The 17,322-nt window shown below is 38.1% G+C and overlaps 1 protein-coding gene across 4 annotated transcripts; it reads right to left on the reverse strand.

Annotated features, from left to right (window-relative positions):
• Positions 1-724: 724 nt before the first annotated feature.
• LOC131335832 (putative phospholipid-transporting ATPase 9) lies at positions 725-13,235 on the reverse strand. 4 transcript variants are annotated; one of them, XR_009202661.1, is made up of 12 exons: positions 12,026-13,235; positions 10,053-11,326; positions 6,684-6,794; positions 6,293-6,569; positions 6,108-6,196; positions 5,920-6,028; positions 4,708-4,917; positions 4,425-4,550; positions 4,219-4,317; positions 3,820-4,011; positions 920-1,619; positions 725-883 (listed from the first exon to the last, which is right to left on the reverse strand). XR_009202661.1 is itself a non-coding variant. In XM_058371350.1 (12 exons), exons 2-12 carry the CDS (start codon positions 12,419-12,421, stop codon positions 972-974), a joined length of 3,531 nt encoding a protein of 1,176 aa, XP_058227333.1. In that variant the 5' UTR covers positions 12,422-12,828; positions 13,138-13,235; the 3' UTR covers positions 725-971. The 4 variants fall into 4 exon arrangements, 3 of the variants coding, with proteins under 3 accessions (XP_058227333.1, XP_058227332.1, XP_058227331.1); XM_058371350.1 differs by having other exon boundaries at positions 725-1,619; positions 12,026-12,828; positions 13,138-13,235; XM_058371349.1 differs by having other exon boundaries at positions 725-1,619; positions 12,026-13,045; positions 13,138-13,205.
• Between the last annotated feature and the right edge of the window lie 4,087 nt (positions 13,236-17,322).

Here is a 17,322-nt window from a genome sequence, read left to right on the forward strand (position 1 = left end):
GGAGTGGATGAGCACGAAGGGATCAGCAGCAATTTCCAGTAGCGTCGGGAGGAGCTTGGGGTTGAAATAAGTGAGATGGTGGCTAGTAATTTTTTTTGATAGGCAAAGCTAGTGATGTTGTCGGAGAACCCAAAAATAAGGGAAGAGAGGGTCGGGGTGTGGCAGCACTGATTGTGTGGGAGGATGGTGAAGGGTGGCAGGAGATCATAGTAGCCGGATATAGTGACCGGTGGGGTATGGGCTTACAGCTTGAAGGTGTAAGTATTGAGACAAGAATACAAGATAGGGTAGTTTGGGAGGTTTTATGGAGAATTTTTTAAATTGGAGTGGGTAAGAGGGGGTTGGGAATAGAATTTCCCAAGAATTGGGCTTATCAGACTAACCAAATGAAAATTTCCAGTATTTTCATAAGGAATGGATCTCCCCTCCTAACCAATTTGTAGGACTCCCAGTATTTTCACATGGTCAACTAATGAATTTATTTTTTTCAATAACCAAGCGTCCGGGCCAGCTTACGTCCACCTCAACTAATGATGCACACAAGTTGTTTGTTTTCTCATTGCAATGTTCTATTTCTTTTTCTAACCACCATTTAGGGTGGTTTATTCCTCCACAAAGCTCTAGACTAGACTGTATGTAGCAACTATGTTGGATTGGAGGACTTTAAATGAAACAACAGAAATGTACAGACCTGTTACAAAAAATTCAAAGTGAGAGTCTGGCATTTGACAAGAAATTCTCTCTTTACTATATTTAAAGGAAAACAAGACGAGGGGAAGCAACAACAGCAGAGTCCACAAGTATAATCAACTTCTCAGGTTATATGATGTAAATACCAGAAATACTGGTGCCTCAGAAGGGCAAGAATCAAAAATTACTAAGGCTCTGCAGTCTTCAGCTAATATTTTCCTCTCCAAACATATGGTTATCCTGACAGTATGGTTCTGTACATCGATATCTACTCTCAACAGTCAGTTCCCTTCATTTATTGTCTGATTGCGAATCCTATCTTCTGTGCTGTTGTTCCCCACTGCCATGCTTGCTTTGGGCCTCACATTCGTGAGCCTTATCGATCCCTGATGCACTATATCGCTATATTTAGGGTCATCTGATTGGCCCTCAAGACTTAACCACTGTATCTTCTCATGGTACAAAGGGAAGAACCTCATCTGAATTGCTGAATATGAGTAGTAAGGGATCAGTGCTGATATCACCACAAAGAGTGTGGATAACCAGAATAAGGGTGATGGGAAAAGGCTCTCAACCAAGACTTTGTAAGCTGTGGTGGAAACCCTAGGAGGCATGAATCCATATACCAGTAGGAAAAGCAACCAGAAAGCTATTCCGCCCCACACCACCAAATGTTGGATCAAGGTGAAGTAGCTAATTGCGAGGGCCATCTGGCAACTCACCACGCAAACAACGCAAGTGTACATTGTGGCCCCCACGATTTGATACCCTGCGACTTTTCCATTACTGTTGAAGGCCTGGGGGTCCAATGTTTTTATGCAGAGGAAGAAGATGATGGTAGCGCTACAAAGCCCATTGAACATCCAACCTAGTATTCGATGCCAGCTGAAGAGGATATTCTTAACACCTTCTTGGTAAAGTAAAGGAAACTGCCAAATGGAATGCATAATCAGGGAACAAGCAAAAAGGAACAAAATCCAACACCTGTTGAATCATTTGTGAGCAGCCGATAAAAGAAATTGTGCCCAAGCAGTACAAATAGAGATTTTGTTCCCAGAGAAGTATCAAAAATGCTATCTCATGAACTTGGTACATGTGTGGGCGCTTGTGCGTATGTAGGCGTTGGATCTGTCAAATTTCTAATTGAAGGGTACGCAGACTTGGCAAAAAAGGATCATGTATTCCAATTTTAATAGTTCTGTGAGATAAATTGAAAGCTTAAGAATGCCTTACTTATTTTATAGCAGTATAGCAACAAAATATGAGTACATGGACGAAGATAAGCATGTTAGTATGTAACAAGTGACTAACCCCAATTTAAGACAAATCCCATACACTTGTCCAGGTGTTGAGTGTCTCGTATGAACTCATAAAATCTTAAAGAGTCTGTAACATAACTAGAATCCTGTGTTGGTGTAACTGCATTTAGTCTGGACAAGGTCCATGCTCAATAAATACGAATGCAGTGCTGCCATAATGCCTTAAGGGAACTTCTCTGCGGTATTTTCTTGGTCCGTATCCATGTTGATTGTTTAATTACCATCGCGATACGCATAACTAGAGTTAGGTCTAAATAGTTCATCCCACTCTTAGAAACACAGAAGCTCAAATCAGTTGTCTGCCATCTTTCGACATTTTGCAAAACTATGTCTTTATCATATACCAGAACACAAATGACATCAGATATAATATGTACTATGTAGCCAGATCCTTCGGAGTTAAGTTCAGGACTTCTATGAATGCAAGCCAAGCTTTTGCATTATCTTGCTATCGAAGTAACTTTTGCTCACATGACTAGGTACGAATCTACGAGATGTGTCTAAATGTTGGAATCATATAATCCTCATGTCATGGACACTGGGACCCGGCAATAACTTTTAATTTATATATTTTATACTCCAAGTTAAATTGGGTTTACAAGGTATCATAGACCATTGACCAATCCATGTAGGCCTGTCAACAGTCCGAATCTCGCAAGGTCCAAGTCTGACCCAGATACGAAATAATACAGATCCCATCCGAATCCGAATTTGGCAAATCCAGTTGAAGTCGATCCAGATTTGGAAAACCGGACAACCGAATCTGAAACTCCGATCTGATCCGTTTTTGTAGCTGGTTCATAGTTACGTAGTTATCAAATCAAATCAAACTTCAGAGTGTACAAACCTAGCATTTCACTTTCAGGTATGACCAATGACTATTCTCCAACTGGCTTGAGACAGATCAAGAGCAAAACAAAAAGTAAGCCAAGATCTGATAAACAGAGGTGCAATGGCATCATATTTTACTATAATCACAATATAGGAAAACAGCAACATTTACAACAACGAACAAAAGCCTGGCTTCTCATCTCATCCTCTACACAGAATAAAGAATTCAAAAATCAAGTTTTCCCTGCCTCCCTAGTCCCCAAGGCTTTTAATGTCCTGAAAAAAGTTATTGGGCCAACAACGGTCTTAAGTTTTTCATGTATATTCAAATCTAGCACTAAAAGATGAAATTGGGGATCTTAAAGTGGCCAGCAACTTGCAGTAGAGCTTGGCAACTTACAGTGAACGTTGTGGAGTCCCAGCCATTGGAGAGAGAGAGAGAGAGAGAGAGAGAGATTATTTGGATTACCGGATCGGATAGTTCATTATTGGATTCAGATTAATGGGAACAGATTCAGATTAAACCCAATCCAATGACAGGCCTAAATTTCCATGCATAATACGAGAGTTCTACCCACCGTTCAGCAATAAACTTGAATTAAAAGTGCTTCCTAGGCAATGTCCAACTAAAAACCTGGAGCATATACCCCATGTCCTGACTCAAGTGGCGTACTTAGTTTGTTTTGAACAGCCCTCCTAACACAGCTTTTACTGAAGTTTTTATTATTGCCCAGGAAGAACATTACAGAACTATATCTTATTCAGTAGCAGCTTCATATATGTTTTATTTCCATGTTCATCAAAGTATCCCCAAAGCCATTAGTTGCGGAAAGTAAAAAACAGTTGGATAAGCATTTATCATAAATTCATAATCATGGCTTTAAACTTTCTTTGTGTTCCGCTGTAAGGGAGCAATTGATAATCATTATGAAGAACTACACATTTTGACCAAGTGTCATAATAGACCTATCAGCCATACCTTGAGACAAAGCCGAGCAGATACATCCTGGTCAAAAACGCCTAAAGCAACCACGGGAAGTGATGTGAAGACAACATTGTACAATGACAAAAACCAATCATTGTATGCAGGTTGCCCGGAGAAAGACGCATGTGCCTCGTATAGGAAAACCGTGGCACCAAACGTGACATCCTTATAGAAGAAGTAGCATATCTGCCGAAAGAATTATATATCCATTGACTATAAAGATGGTCATAAAATTTCATGAAGTTTTTAAAAATGAATCAAACTATTTACAAGGGTCTAGGTTACCATCCAGAAGGTTCAAATCAACAATATTCAAAACCATCTTTCAAGTGTTGGATTTAAGTATGACCACATGAACAAATTTGAGATTTAGACATGCAGGAAAGCCATTACCATGGACGAGATCCTTCTGTAACACCAATGCCCATGCACCAGTAGCAACCGCTCCAAAAATCTGAACTGAGCAATTGCAATATCACTTGACATGACAGCCTGTTATTTGAAAAACCTATAGAAGTTCAGAAGAGAGGAGACCAAAGAAAATAACAGAGAATTTTAACACGGGTGAAAACTCAAACATAATCAGCTAAGTTGAGCACCTGCATTCCTTCAGCCCCACTGATTCCAACACCAATATCAGCTTCTTGAAGCATTCCCACATCATTGGCACCGTCACCAATCGCTAATGTTGTTTTTCCAGTTCCCTCTTTAACAAGCCTAGTGACCTGCGTTTGGCAGTTATCACTTTTTTCAGGATTAACCATTGCTCTGTAAGCAGAGAAATCATCAAAAATTCAAAAGAAAAAAACATAAAACATAAAACAAAAGGAAGGAATAGAAAAGAATGAAATGCTTCTCTGGGGAGGGAACTATTTAACTCACCATTGCCTTCTGTTTCGGTGATGAACGGCAGCAAATAACAGATGCGCAGCCAACTGCAAGTTCTAAAAATAGATTTTTCATGTCATCCTCTAGCGCGTATACAAGTGATGTACCATCGATGATCAAAGCAAATCCATGAGAGCTTCCTTTTGATGCAGTAAGTTGAGCCTTCCCTTTACTTATCTGGTCGCGAACACTCTTCTTTGAAGTCTACTGGACAAAATCACAATACCCACAAACGCCATAAATAGGATATCATAAAATAATAGCTATATTAGTGGCTCGTTTGACATTTTCCAAAAGACACACAGACACGATCTTGATTTTCCCAAGACTAATCTTGCAGTTGGTAAACAAATAGAGATAAGAATTAGAGAAGGATTCTGCCATTTTCCCATTTGGGAATTTGGCAAATCTTACATAGCTATTGTAATTTATACCACTAAGCAATGTTCTAAAAATCGCTAGGCGCTAGGTGGGGCGGAAAAGGGGCGCCTAGGCGCTGACTAGTCGGCCGCCTAGCACCTAGGTGGGGACTAGGCACCCGACTAGTCGGCTGTCTAATCTAGGTGTTGGACCACTGCCTAGCACCCAAGCAGGGACTAATCGGCCTAGGCGGCCGCTTTTTAGAACACTACCACTAAGAAGGTTTTACGTATTTCAATAGAGAACCAAAAGCAACACAATGTCAGATTCTAAAATGTTTATGATCGGACAAGAACACCAAACTAGCAGGCATCTCGGCGATTACCCATAGACTGTTCCAAAAAGCAATGACCGGTGACAACAATTAATTGTTTGGTAATATGCAACAAAATAAACTGGTTGCATTACCAAGAAGTGATATGGTTAAGGCTAATGAAAATTACAAGGACAAGATGAGGGTCACTAATAGTCCTTTAACCAAGCCCCTACGAAGAGTGGAATGCAAAACTTGATATGTGTCACACCCACCATCATTAAAATAGGTTTCCTTGGCTTAGGCACTTTCCTAAGAGGTCAGAGGGGGTGAAGGAGAGGTGCTTAAAATTACCTTAGTGGAACTACTCGAGCAAACATTGTAAGTTGCAGTGAATATAGTCATGCCACCACTCTTTATTTTATCATAAGGCTCTTAAAAATTCAGTCAGCGGTTTTAGATTTAAATGGATTACACCCATTCAAAATATTAAAAATTTCTCCAAAAATAAGGACAGAAGTAAGTAAATTTACCTTGGCAATGGCATCCTTCTCTCCTGCTTTCTCTAGAGATCTAATTTCTGGTGTCTCCAAGTTTATTATTATCTGTGTCATTCCTTGTCTCAGTAAACTACACGCGAAACTGCAAATTTGACCTTCTCAATCAGATATGCCCCTCACTTGATGTGAGTAAAATCTAAAGGCGCAGTATCTAACCGTACCCAATATTGATGGCTGTCTCCATCTTATCTCCAGTTAAAACCCATAATTTTATTCCTGCTTGGGCAAGCTTGTCAATACACTCAGGAACCTATGGCGCAATGGAAAAAGAAGAAACATCAGTTCCATTCAATACTTTTCAAAGGGTCATTCTTACGAGGACTCCTGGTTAAATTTTTCAACCCACCCCATTTTGAAGTTTGTCTTCAACCGCTGTTGCACCAAGAAGAGACAAATCCTTCTCAATCTTCTCGACCACTTCATCGATCAATGCTTCCCGATCTGCACTGACAGAATTCTTTGCCTCTGCAAACTTGCCATTGAACTCATCATACTCTTCCTCATTGAGTTCCCGACAAGCAAGCATTAAGGTCCTCAAGCCTGCATCAGCATATTCATTTACATGTTCCCTGGTTTCGTCTTGAAACTCCCTTCCATTTTTGGCCAGCCTTTCAAACATGACACTGCATGGAAAATAATGAAACCAAAATATAGAAGAAAAATAACAAAAGTACCTTTATCAAACATCCAAAAGTAGTGTAAATGGGAAGGAAGGTTTGAGTTTACGAATTACGAACCTGTCAGCACCTTTACAGAGTAATAATAGCTTTCCATCCTCATCCCTTACTATTACAGACATCCGCTTTCTTGAGCTATTAAATTCTAAAACATTTAGAAGTTTATACAACCTGCAGAAAGAAAAGTAGTCATGTCAAATAGAAGTCAACTCAAGCTGCTGATTACTTAAAGTAGAGGAAGCTAAATCAGCTTAACATGTGCAGTCGCAAATTCAAATACATTCAGTGGAATGTAGATGCATGCATCAATGTGTCTGGATCTAAGAAGCATGGACACGTCTACAAACCTTTCGTATCCGTGTCAGACATGTATCGGAAACGGACATGCTCGGACACATTCCCGACCATGTCCGACATGTGAAATTATGTGTCTGAATATTTAATTATTTTTTTGAGTCAGACACATTTTGGACAAGCTCCGACACATACCCGTCATGTACTCAACGTGTATCGGCTCTGATGCACGGACACGGGGACACGGGAATTCTAAAAAAATGGGCACACGCCACGTGTATATTTATTTATTTAAATAAATAAATACATAAATAAATAAATAATTTTAGTTTGACACCCAGAAATTTTTAAAAAATTACAATTTGGCCCCAATTTTTTTTTTAAAAATTACAGTTTGACCCCCATTTTTTTTTTAAATTACAATTTGGCTCTTGCCGTGTCGCCATCAGTGTCCCCCGTGTCCCAGTAAAAAATTTAAATTAAATTATGGGACACGCCAAGTGTCCCGTACGTGTCCCCGTGTCCAACACTGCGATACTTCGACCTCTAGAGGTGTCGGTGTTTCATACATATCGGACACGTTTTGGTGGTTATGTAATTTTTAAAACTTGAAATGGAGTAACAATGTACTATTTGAGATATGAACCAAATTTAAAGCCAATATCAATTAACTTAACAATGAAAACACAATCCCCTATTCTCATATTTTCATTGGAATTTTAATCTTTAATTTGGAAAAAATAATATTTTTATATATTATTGAATTTCTGTATATAAATATATTTATTTATTTATGTACTTTTGTATCCTCCAATGTGTCCGTGTCCTTGTTTTTGGAAAAATCACGTGTTCGTGTATCCGTGTCGCGTTGTATCCGTATCCCGTATCCATATCCGTGCTTCTTAGGTCTAGATAAATAGAACTGCATCAGTATGCATGCACACGTACTTCGTTTCTATCAAATGCAACTGTGCAAGTATGTGGTCAGGTGTCGAATCTATCTAATTTCCATTTGAAGACCATGGGGACCAGCTAAATATGCACATTCTTTTGTATATTCTTTGTATTTTTAGGGTAAATGATGTTTGCAAGGAGTCTTGGGGCAGTTCAAGCATAGTCTAGGAGTTATGAGCATAGTTCAGGTTTTGAATTACAAAATGTGCTTGCTAGGTAAGTGCCTAATTAAATATGTTGAACATAAATTCCATACTTTTATCTGCCAACATGGGTATTAACAGATTCAGAGGACTCCATGTACACTTTCCAAGCACCCGAAAAGATATTGTCCGGAAACCAAGACATTGCTAATCAGGCATAAACTCTTTAACATATGGTCCACTTTGGAACTTGATGGAGAATGTGAGAGGCTCGAGGAAAAGTGAATGTAAGGAAGCGGCAATATATGGAAATTCACATCATCTCAAGATGGGACCTTAGAAAGCATGGACAGTCAAACAATTCTCGTAGTAGAGTCGTATTCATGTTATTATTGAATAAGAATGTCACTGGACAATTTTTCAGATAGGGGTATTTTGGTAATTTTTAGTTTTATGCACATGGGCTGTAGGGGGTTGCCCGTGGGTTATTTTATGGGTCAAGTTATTTTTAGGGTTTATTTATTGTGACTCATTTTTAGTAACAAATAGATTTGGGAGTAGTAGTTTCCTTTTTCTAGTTATAGTTGGTTTAGGAAGTCTTCAAGTCTATATAAGCAACGTAATGCTTCTACTTTAACGGCCTGTTTGTTAGCTTCATAAGAGAGGGGGATATGGCTTTGCCTTGGATATAGATATCCGGGATGTCTATATCCCTTGTTTGTTTACAAAAGGGAACCGGGACTATTTAATCCCTCTCCACCCTCCTTATTTTTGGACCCCCCTCCCCCCTATCCAAAACATATCCCCCTCCCCCTTTACCGAAATACCCTTGTCGGGCCTTACACCTGTAGATGCAGAGGAAGAGAGGAGAGAGCAGAAATTGCGATTTCTCTCTGGGCTGGCGGATTTCAGACACCAATTTGCCCCAACTATGCTTTCGGACTCCCTGTAAATTGGGTGTGTGTTGTTGGTAGTAGTGAGTTGGTTTGACGAGTTCGAGACCGAGTTTGGTAAGGACTGAGTAGACCACCCTGATGATGGGAATGAGGTTTTGTTGGTTTCAATTTCCTCTGCTGAACTTTGTGGTTTGTCCATTGAAGAAGAAGAAGATTGAGTTCGATTTCATTAACTCATTGATAGGTAGTAAGAAGGAGGTCTTTGGCGTGTCTAATTTAACTCAAGAAGAAGATTTTGTGGGTTTTTTTTTCCCTCTTTGTATTTTTTTCATATTTTCTCGTCAAGTGAAATTAAAAAGTTAAATGTTTTGATAAAAATTGAAAAAAGTTCACTCATAAAAAGTTTGTGTGTGTGTGCGTGGAGAGAGAAATTTGGTTTATTTCAAAACAAGGGCAAAATAGAAATTTGACACAATTTTACATTATCCACCCCTTTATATCCCCTCCTAAAAAAATTAAAGAAACCAAGTAACTTTCAAATACCCCTTTCTTAAATAATCTCCCCTCATTTCATATCCCCCTCTTATTATATCCCCCTTCTCCCCTCTAAAACATAACCCTCTACCAAACGAGCCGTAAGGGAGAGAGCTTTACAGCCTCTTTGATGGATTGTGTAATGCAATCAAACCCTAGGTGTGATGCCTAAGGCTTCAAGGAGTGATTCCTAGACCTATCTTCTTCTATACTTCTCTTTTATTCTCGTTTTAAGTTATTATCAGCTTTGCTAATGTTCACAGTACCTAAATCAGCCCTGTTTTGAGTCCGTTTCTCCTATTTAGCTACACCTCCTTCCATTTGTTACAAAAACCCTAATCCTCCCTTATTGTCCTACATCAGAACTTCAGTGAAAAAGAAACTTTGAAATGGAAAGGTTTGCAGTGCATATTTCTTCAAGGACCTCACCAGCAGATTTAAACAAGAGGACTTAACTCTTTCTCACAGAAAACACGAAGCAAGTGAAAGACCTCGAGTCATGGATATACTCTTCTTACCGATTCCAGATAACTCAATGTCCAAGCAAACGACAATCGAAACATTGATAAAAATTAAAAACATGATGTATCATATTTAGAGAAACCCACCTTTCAACTTTTTTGCCAGACGCAGGATCCAACTCATGCAATGAGACACTTGTTTGAGTCCTTTCATAGAATTCAAAACCAAGTTCTCTTGCTGCAATCACAAAAGCCGCCTCATCTGGTGACTCAGCTTCATACGACACCTTACCGGTGTCTTCATCCACTTCAGGTATGGCAGTGTGACAAATCGCTAGTAAACGAAGAAACTTTTGTAGGACATCCGAACAGGGTTCATTCACCCAATTCCCATTCATGATCCTTCTATCCTCAAAATTGAAGCCCTTAATGAGGGGTTTTGCATCAGAAGAATCTGTAACACCACGGCCATAGGCCGTCCCAGCGATAGAGCACTTAACAAACTCCATTGAATTAGAAGTTAATGTTCCTGTCTTATCAGAAAGTATTGTGTCAACTTGGCCAAGTTCCTCAGTTAAATTTGATGTGCATGCACGAGCAGGTTGGTCAGCTTCTTCATAATACATATAAATATCTCGATTGATAAAGACACTTTGGAGAACTTTGACGATCTCAATTGAGACATACAAAGAGATCGGGATCAAATAAGCATATAACATCACGGCCGTCAGAAAGTGATAAATCGCAGCCACTTGGGCTCTTTTGGGATCAAAGTATACCGTAGAATCATTGGGTCTTAAATACCATCTTTTCATAATTCCGTTTTCAAGGTCATCCCCTGTTGTAATGCCAAAGTAAATTGATCCAATAAAAGCTATTGTAAATAAGACACCGAATAAGAAGTAGATGATCTTATCCATTTTCCTCTCGATTTTGCTTCTCTTTGAAGGGGGGTCGGTAGAGTTTTGAATAACCTTCGTATCATGACCAGTGAAGATAACAGCTCCATATATGTATTCAGTATTACGGAGTTTGGAATCTCTAAGGAGAAGTTGCTGAGGAGTTAGGGAATGCTTTTGCTCTTCAAATTCCATACTTCCAACAAAATAGTACAAATTTGCATTTGGGTCTTCGCATCTAACAAGGGCCTTAAAATTGCTAAACTTGGAATCCTCATGTAAAAATGAAGTGACCTCTAGTGCTTGTTTTAGTTTCAAATTTGTTTCCCCGTCAAGGTTCATTGTTTCCACATAACAGATTGAATCCTCATAACAGGATGAAAGCAAGAGAAGATCTGCTGGAAAGAACCCGTCCTTCTCCACCTTCACTATATCTCCTACTTTGAGATTCTTCCATTCAGTATGCTCAAAAACTCCACCACCGGCATGCACTTTAACCTTTCTATTGTTCACCTCAATATCCTGAAACAAAACTCACTGGATATTTATGGCACTGATGTAAACCTTGGAAGGAAAAATAAGAATACGCATCTTTATCGTTTTGTTTAGCAAAAGAAACAGCTCCATAAAAATCTCTTGCAGTAAGCAAGAAGCACGGTCCACTTTATACTCTTATGATTCCATGCATCAGCCACTTGGCAAGTACAATAAAAGCTTCATATAAAAACCAGCAATATGTTGCGAGTATTCGAAACAGTTTGATGTGCTTGTAATAACCAAGTTAATCCATTGGTGAGAGTATTAGCACCGCAAGCAACTAGGTGATTCAGAAGTATACCCCTTTAGCCTCCAGCTAAATGAATTTATGATGAAAACTGAAAACCATCCCAAATTAGGAGCATATGCGACTTATCTCCGAGCCACCTGCCCAATGAGTCCTCACAATTACCTAACTATCTTAAACAATAAACCTGTCTATGCCATTGAAGCATTGTCCAACCACTCTTGACTACCAATCAGAGAAGATAATTACATATGAATTCCAAGGTTAAAATTTTCATAAGAGTGCAAAAAAGAAAAAGAAAAACAATATACAACTTATTTCAGCTAAGAATTAATCCTCCTGTACGACAATCACCAGTCGTACAACAACTAAAAGGAAGATTGAAAATAAATAAATAAAAAGGCATGCTTATGAAGAGCTAGCAATGAGGGGAATACCTGCTGTTTCCGTCTCCAATCCTCAATACCTTCCTTGATCATGGTGGCCCCGATCACAACAAATAGAGGTAGGATAGCACTGACGGCAGTATAAGGAGCAAGTGGAGTGAAGGCCAAGGAGCCTGTGACAAGGAAGTAAAAATTGGCCACTCTCCTAAACTGCTCAAACAAGGCCTTTGGGAAGAAACTTGTTGCTGTGTACTTTGTGCTCCTAACGGAATTGGCAGCATAATGGCGAATCGCAGCCTCAAAAATACCTGGTTCATTGCAATAAACCACCCTAGAAAATCCAGGCCCCCCAATCTCTGAATGATCATCTTTCGAAAAAGATGCTCTCCCACATCTGAATGAGTAGAGCTTGCTAAAATTCAACTTCCTCCTTCTGCCAGTTTTCATTTCTTTCTATGAAACTAGTACTTTTTCAAAGTGAAGCCCAAATTCAAATCAAGGAGACCAAGGCCATTGACAAACAAGAAAATTTTACTTTTCTGACTTCGGATGCCAACAAGAAATGCAGCTCCCAATTAAAACCACCCAGAACAATTACCCCCCCAGATCAACAAATCCCCAACAATATTTGTTTCAATGAACAGAATTCCCTCAGAAACCCAGTAAATTAGATACTATCATGTACTAACTGCTAGTCAAGTAAATAAGATTGAATGAAAAGGGTGTCTGATAAACTTCATAAAATAAATGTTAAAGGAACACGAACCAGGGATATATGGGAAAATGGGAATTGCCCAGAGGAGGGGCAGGGAGATGGAGACAAATCAGGCGATGATTACAAAAACCAGACCCAGCTGGAAAAACGAGGAATATCAGCACAATTAAAAACCCAAAATCTATGTCATAATACAGAAATACCCAGAAACAGAAACATCTGATTCAGCAAGAACCAAATCAAAGAGGACCAATATTCATACAACGCCTGTATATATTCGGTTACTCCCTAGACGAGCATGGCACGAAGAAATCTCCTAACTTTCGGTTACTCCCTAGATAATATAATACCAACTCCTACAAAATGCAATCGTTGACGAGATATCAAACTGAAACATAAGCCAAGACTATTAATGGGTTTGATTCAGCTATAACGATTTCATACTCACAGAAGAGAATTGGGATTTTCCTCGGGAAATTTTCAGAATGCCAAAGTCATGTAGGTTGTCTTTCTTCGTGGTGTACGATGTTTTGCAGACCAGTAAAGCTAAAGGTACAGCACGTTGTGTGCAGCTGCCACGCACATATCGTTTTTGCGCCTGTTTCGGGCTCCGCATTTTGAAACAAATTTGGATGATTCGTAAACGCTCTTCCCGATATCGGATTGAAGTGATTTTTTACAGGAGCCTTAAACGAAGTATTTTGAACAAAATGAACGGCTCTGATCATCTTTGCGGAGTCCGAAACAGGAGCAAAAATAATCTGTGCACAGCTGCGGTACACAACTCACAACCTGCTATACCTGGAGCAGCGTTGTTTGCAGACCCTCACAAGGGTCTGCTTTTCTTCAGAGATGATATGTGCACAGACTATCTGTGCACAGATTATCTGTGCACAGATAGTGCACTTACGGCTCCGTGGGCCATGCAGGCATGAAATTGATTTTCTAAGAATTACTGATGCCTTCATAATTTGAAAAAAAAAAAATTCAACTCAAAAAATACTTGTTGCTCCTACTTTCAATTATTATTATCATTTCTTTTTTCACTTATCCATATCTCCGATCATTATTCTCAATTCCTTCTTTATATCTCTCATTATCCATATCTCCAATTATTACCCTAATTTCTCTTTCCACTAATTACCCCAAAAAATTTCAAAACATGATCCAAACAAGGCAGCACAAAAATCAGCTCAATCTGATACTTTTAAGTGAGTGATCCAATAATCTAAATGTTTTTTTATTTCAAAATCCAAAAGTCTAAGCGAAAATTTGAAAGATTAGATCAAGCACTTAGAAGTATCAAATTGAGCTGATTTTTTACATGATTACTGTACACATACTATCTGTGTGGGTAACATTTTTGGGTTTTCTTTTTCTTTTATCAACAGCAAGGTCTGGTTGGAACCGTAAAAGCATCTCCAACCAAGTTCTATATTGATTCTCTAACTCTAAAATAGAGAACAGATTCACTCCAATCATACTTTATATTGGGTCTCTATTTTAGAGACTCAAATTTGGGTCTCTATATTTAGATATGTTTGCAACAAATAGAGAATGATCTCTATATAAAAAATTATGTATATCATAAAATATATTGTTCCGATGTATATAAAGTTGGTATTGTTCAACACGTATCGATAATATCTACAAAATGAGACCACTATTGAATATATTTTGTCAACATTTGAAAAAAATAGTATGAGAAATGATTTTGTAACGTCCCTAATTTTGGAACATTAAATAACCAAATTTTCATTGAAAATTAAATGGAGTCTGGCTTAATATTATATTATATATTATAATCCTAAAACAAGTACGTTTATTCAAATAAGGGAGGGAACTAGGGTTCCTATTTACTGCTCCGTCTGTTCCTCCATCTTGGTCAGCTCCAAAGGCTTCCAAGGTGTAGAGTTCACCATGTTCATCTATAAGATCTGACATATTATACCAGCGTCGCCACCAATATTATATGTCAGGGTCACCAAAGGTAACACCGTGAGCTACCAAAGCTCAATAGAGTAACCCATACCCACTAACCCTTAACTTATGAGCAAACGATCATAAATTCAATGCTTTGCACATAGTTCATACATATTTGACAAAATAGTTAACAATGACACATCTGCATTCACTATTCAACTAACGTTGGTATCCATGATTTTCTGAGTTTTTCCTACGCGACTCCTCGTAGATCGTGTCACCAATTTCCACATTTCATAACCATATCAACGTTTTCAAAATCATTTTTAACACACCCAACCTCAGTTCCGCCGTTCCGGTCTCCCGAGTATCCTCACAATGGTTCCGCCGCACCGGGTTCCCATTATCACACAAAACACACACCACACAATGGGCTATCACGTCCGGCTATATTGCAGTTTCCAAAATATTTCACCTTTTCAAAACACGTCTTTTCATTAACCACACCCTAGGTGCCATGTCTCTACTTTCTTGATTTTTGTGTCTCGTTTTCATGCAACGACTCCGCGGTAGGACATTTCATATACGTACTCATAATTCATTCATTGAAATCTTGAAACTAAACTAGTAAGATTATCCAACTCAATGTTACAAATCATGCTCAAATCATCACTTAAAGCATAACGCCATATGTACGGGCGCCCCTGGAGTGATAATCACTTATACTTTACAACAAGACAAGTAATCCAAGCAATTCATGTATGCATGCTCATAACCATCCTAAAGATCAAAATACGAATACTTCTATCAAACGATAAAGTCTTATCCTTCGAAAATCGTTCTTTCTTCCTTTGTGGGAAGTTCAAAACAACACATGTTTATTGAAGTAAAAGTTCATTATTCAACACGTTCATACCACCATTAGCAAAACGAGTTTGTTAACCATCATGCATTCTAAACATTATAAGCGATAGATAACCTTATCTACTTAAAAATATTTCATGTTATATTTTGAACTAAAGAGTAAAGACATCCTATTTTTCAACATACGGTTCTATGCTATACGTTGAGTTTAGTAGACAAAGGGACTCTACCTTACTTCTTGGCGGTTGGTTGGTTTTGAGAATAGGTCGTCGGTTTTGCGAATCGGCGGCGTAACCGCTCGGAAGTGCTTCGAAAGGAAAAGAGATGGATTTTCTCTTCCTAGAAATAACTTTGCCAACTAAACTAGGCTACTTTAAAGATCTAAGGGTGGTTTTTGGAGGTGGTTTGGTAGTAGCTCTCAAGAACTTCAAAAACTTAAAGAAACTTGAACTTTGGTACTTAGAAAGCTTAGAATTTCTAGAGAGAAGTTGGATCAAGGAATGAAGGTGTGAGTTTAAGCTTGGAATGACTTGCCATTTATAGGCCAAGGCTCTCCTCCCTCCCTCTCTCACCCGAATCTCTCTCTCTCTCTCTCTCTCTCTCTCTCTCTATCTATATATATATATATATATATATATCTCATCTTTTTCTCACCTTTCATGCTTGATTGAAAGCTTGATGGGTTAGGTCAAGGGTTGCATGCACATCTCCCACCTAGTTTTAGGCTTGCATGGCTAGATTTGGTACATTGGATTTGATTTTGGAAAGATTGATGGAGGAAAGGAGGGGTTGTACAAGATTTGGTGATTAAAAGATCATAAAAGGACATTGGAAGATAGATTTTGCTTGGAGAAATATATAACCCTAGATTGAAAGGATGGAAGATCAAGGCAAGGTACAATCCAATCTCTCCCTCTCTTCCTCTCTCTCGGCAATCTCTCTATCTCTCTCTCTCGGCCCTCCTCTCTCTCTCTCTCTCTCTCTCTCTCTCTCTCTCTCTCTCTCTCTCGTACAATGAATATTATATAAATATGTATGAGTATGACCAAGTATATATAGATAAAAGTACATAGGTACTATGTGATCTACCTAGATTTTCAAGTCATAATTTCTTATTAAAATAACCTAATGGGCACATGTTCCATTATACTATTATATATATACACACATGTCCAAGTTTTCAAATATAAATGTAGGTACTACTAGGTACCATATAATCTATCAAGATTTTCAAGTATCAAATAAAATATATGGCCAAGATTTTCTTATTAGAATAATTCAAGAAGTACTAGTACTTATATATTTATTAGTGTACTTAGAATCTAGGAAATTAGATATTCACATATCTTTAATGCATATAAACACATGGGAAAATTTAGGAAGTGATTTATTTAATAAATCCTAGTACTAGTTAGTAAGACTAACTTATTATCCAATGGATAATATTTTCCCTTGCATTTTTTGACCAATAGATAAAAGGAATAAGGTAATATATACTTGAATAATATTTGAAATAAGCAAATGCCCTTTAGGCATGTGTATATAAGTCTATATACAACTATATATGAGTATTTTATCAAATCTAGCACAAAATATCCTTGATAGAAAATCTAGGTTTCCTATTGTCCAATGGATAAAAGTTTTCCTAACTTTTATTGTCCAATGGATAAAGGTTAAAAGGTTCATTTAAGGTTAGGAAATTATAACTAGGTAAATTGGTAGTTCGGTTCCTCCAACGAATTGGTTGGAATCTAACTATATTAGCCAAGTAGGACTTTTAATCAAGAAACGAATTTTTAAAGGGCTAAAATCTAATTATGACGGATTATAGAAATTAAAAAGAAAT

This window comes from Rhododendron vialii, chromosome 8a, assembly GCF_030253575.1.
Source record: "Rhododendron vialii isolate Sample 1 chromosome 8a, ASM3025357v1".
NCBI classification, from domain to species: Eukaryota; Viridiplantae; Streptophyta; class Magnoliopsida; order Ericales; family Ericaceae; genus Rhododendron; species Rhododendron vialii.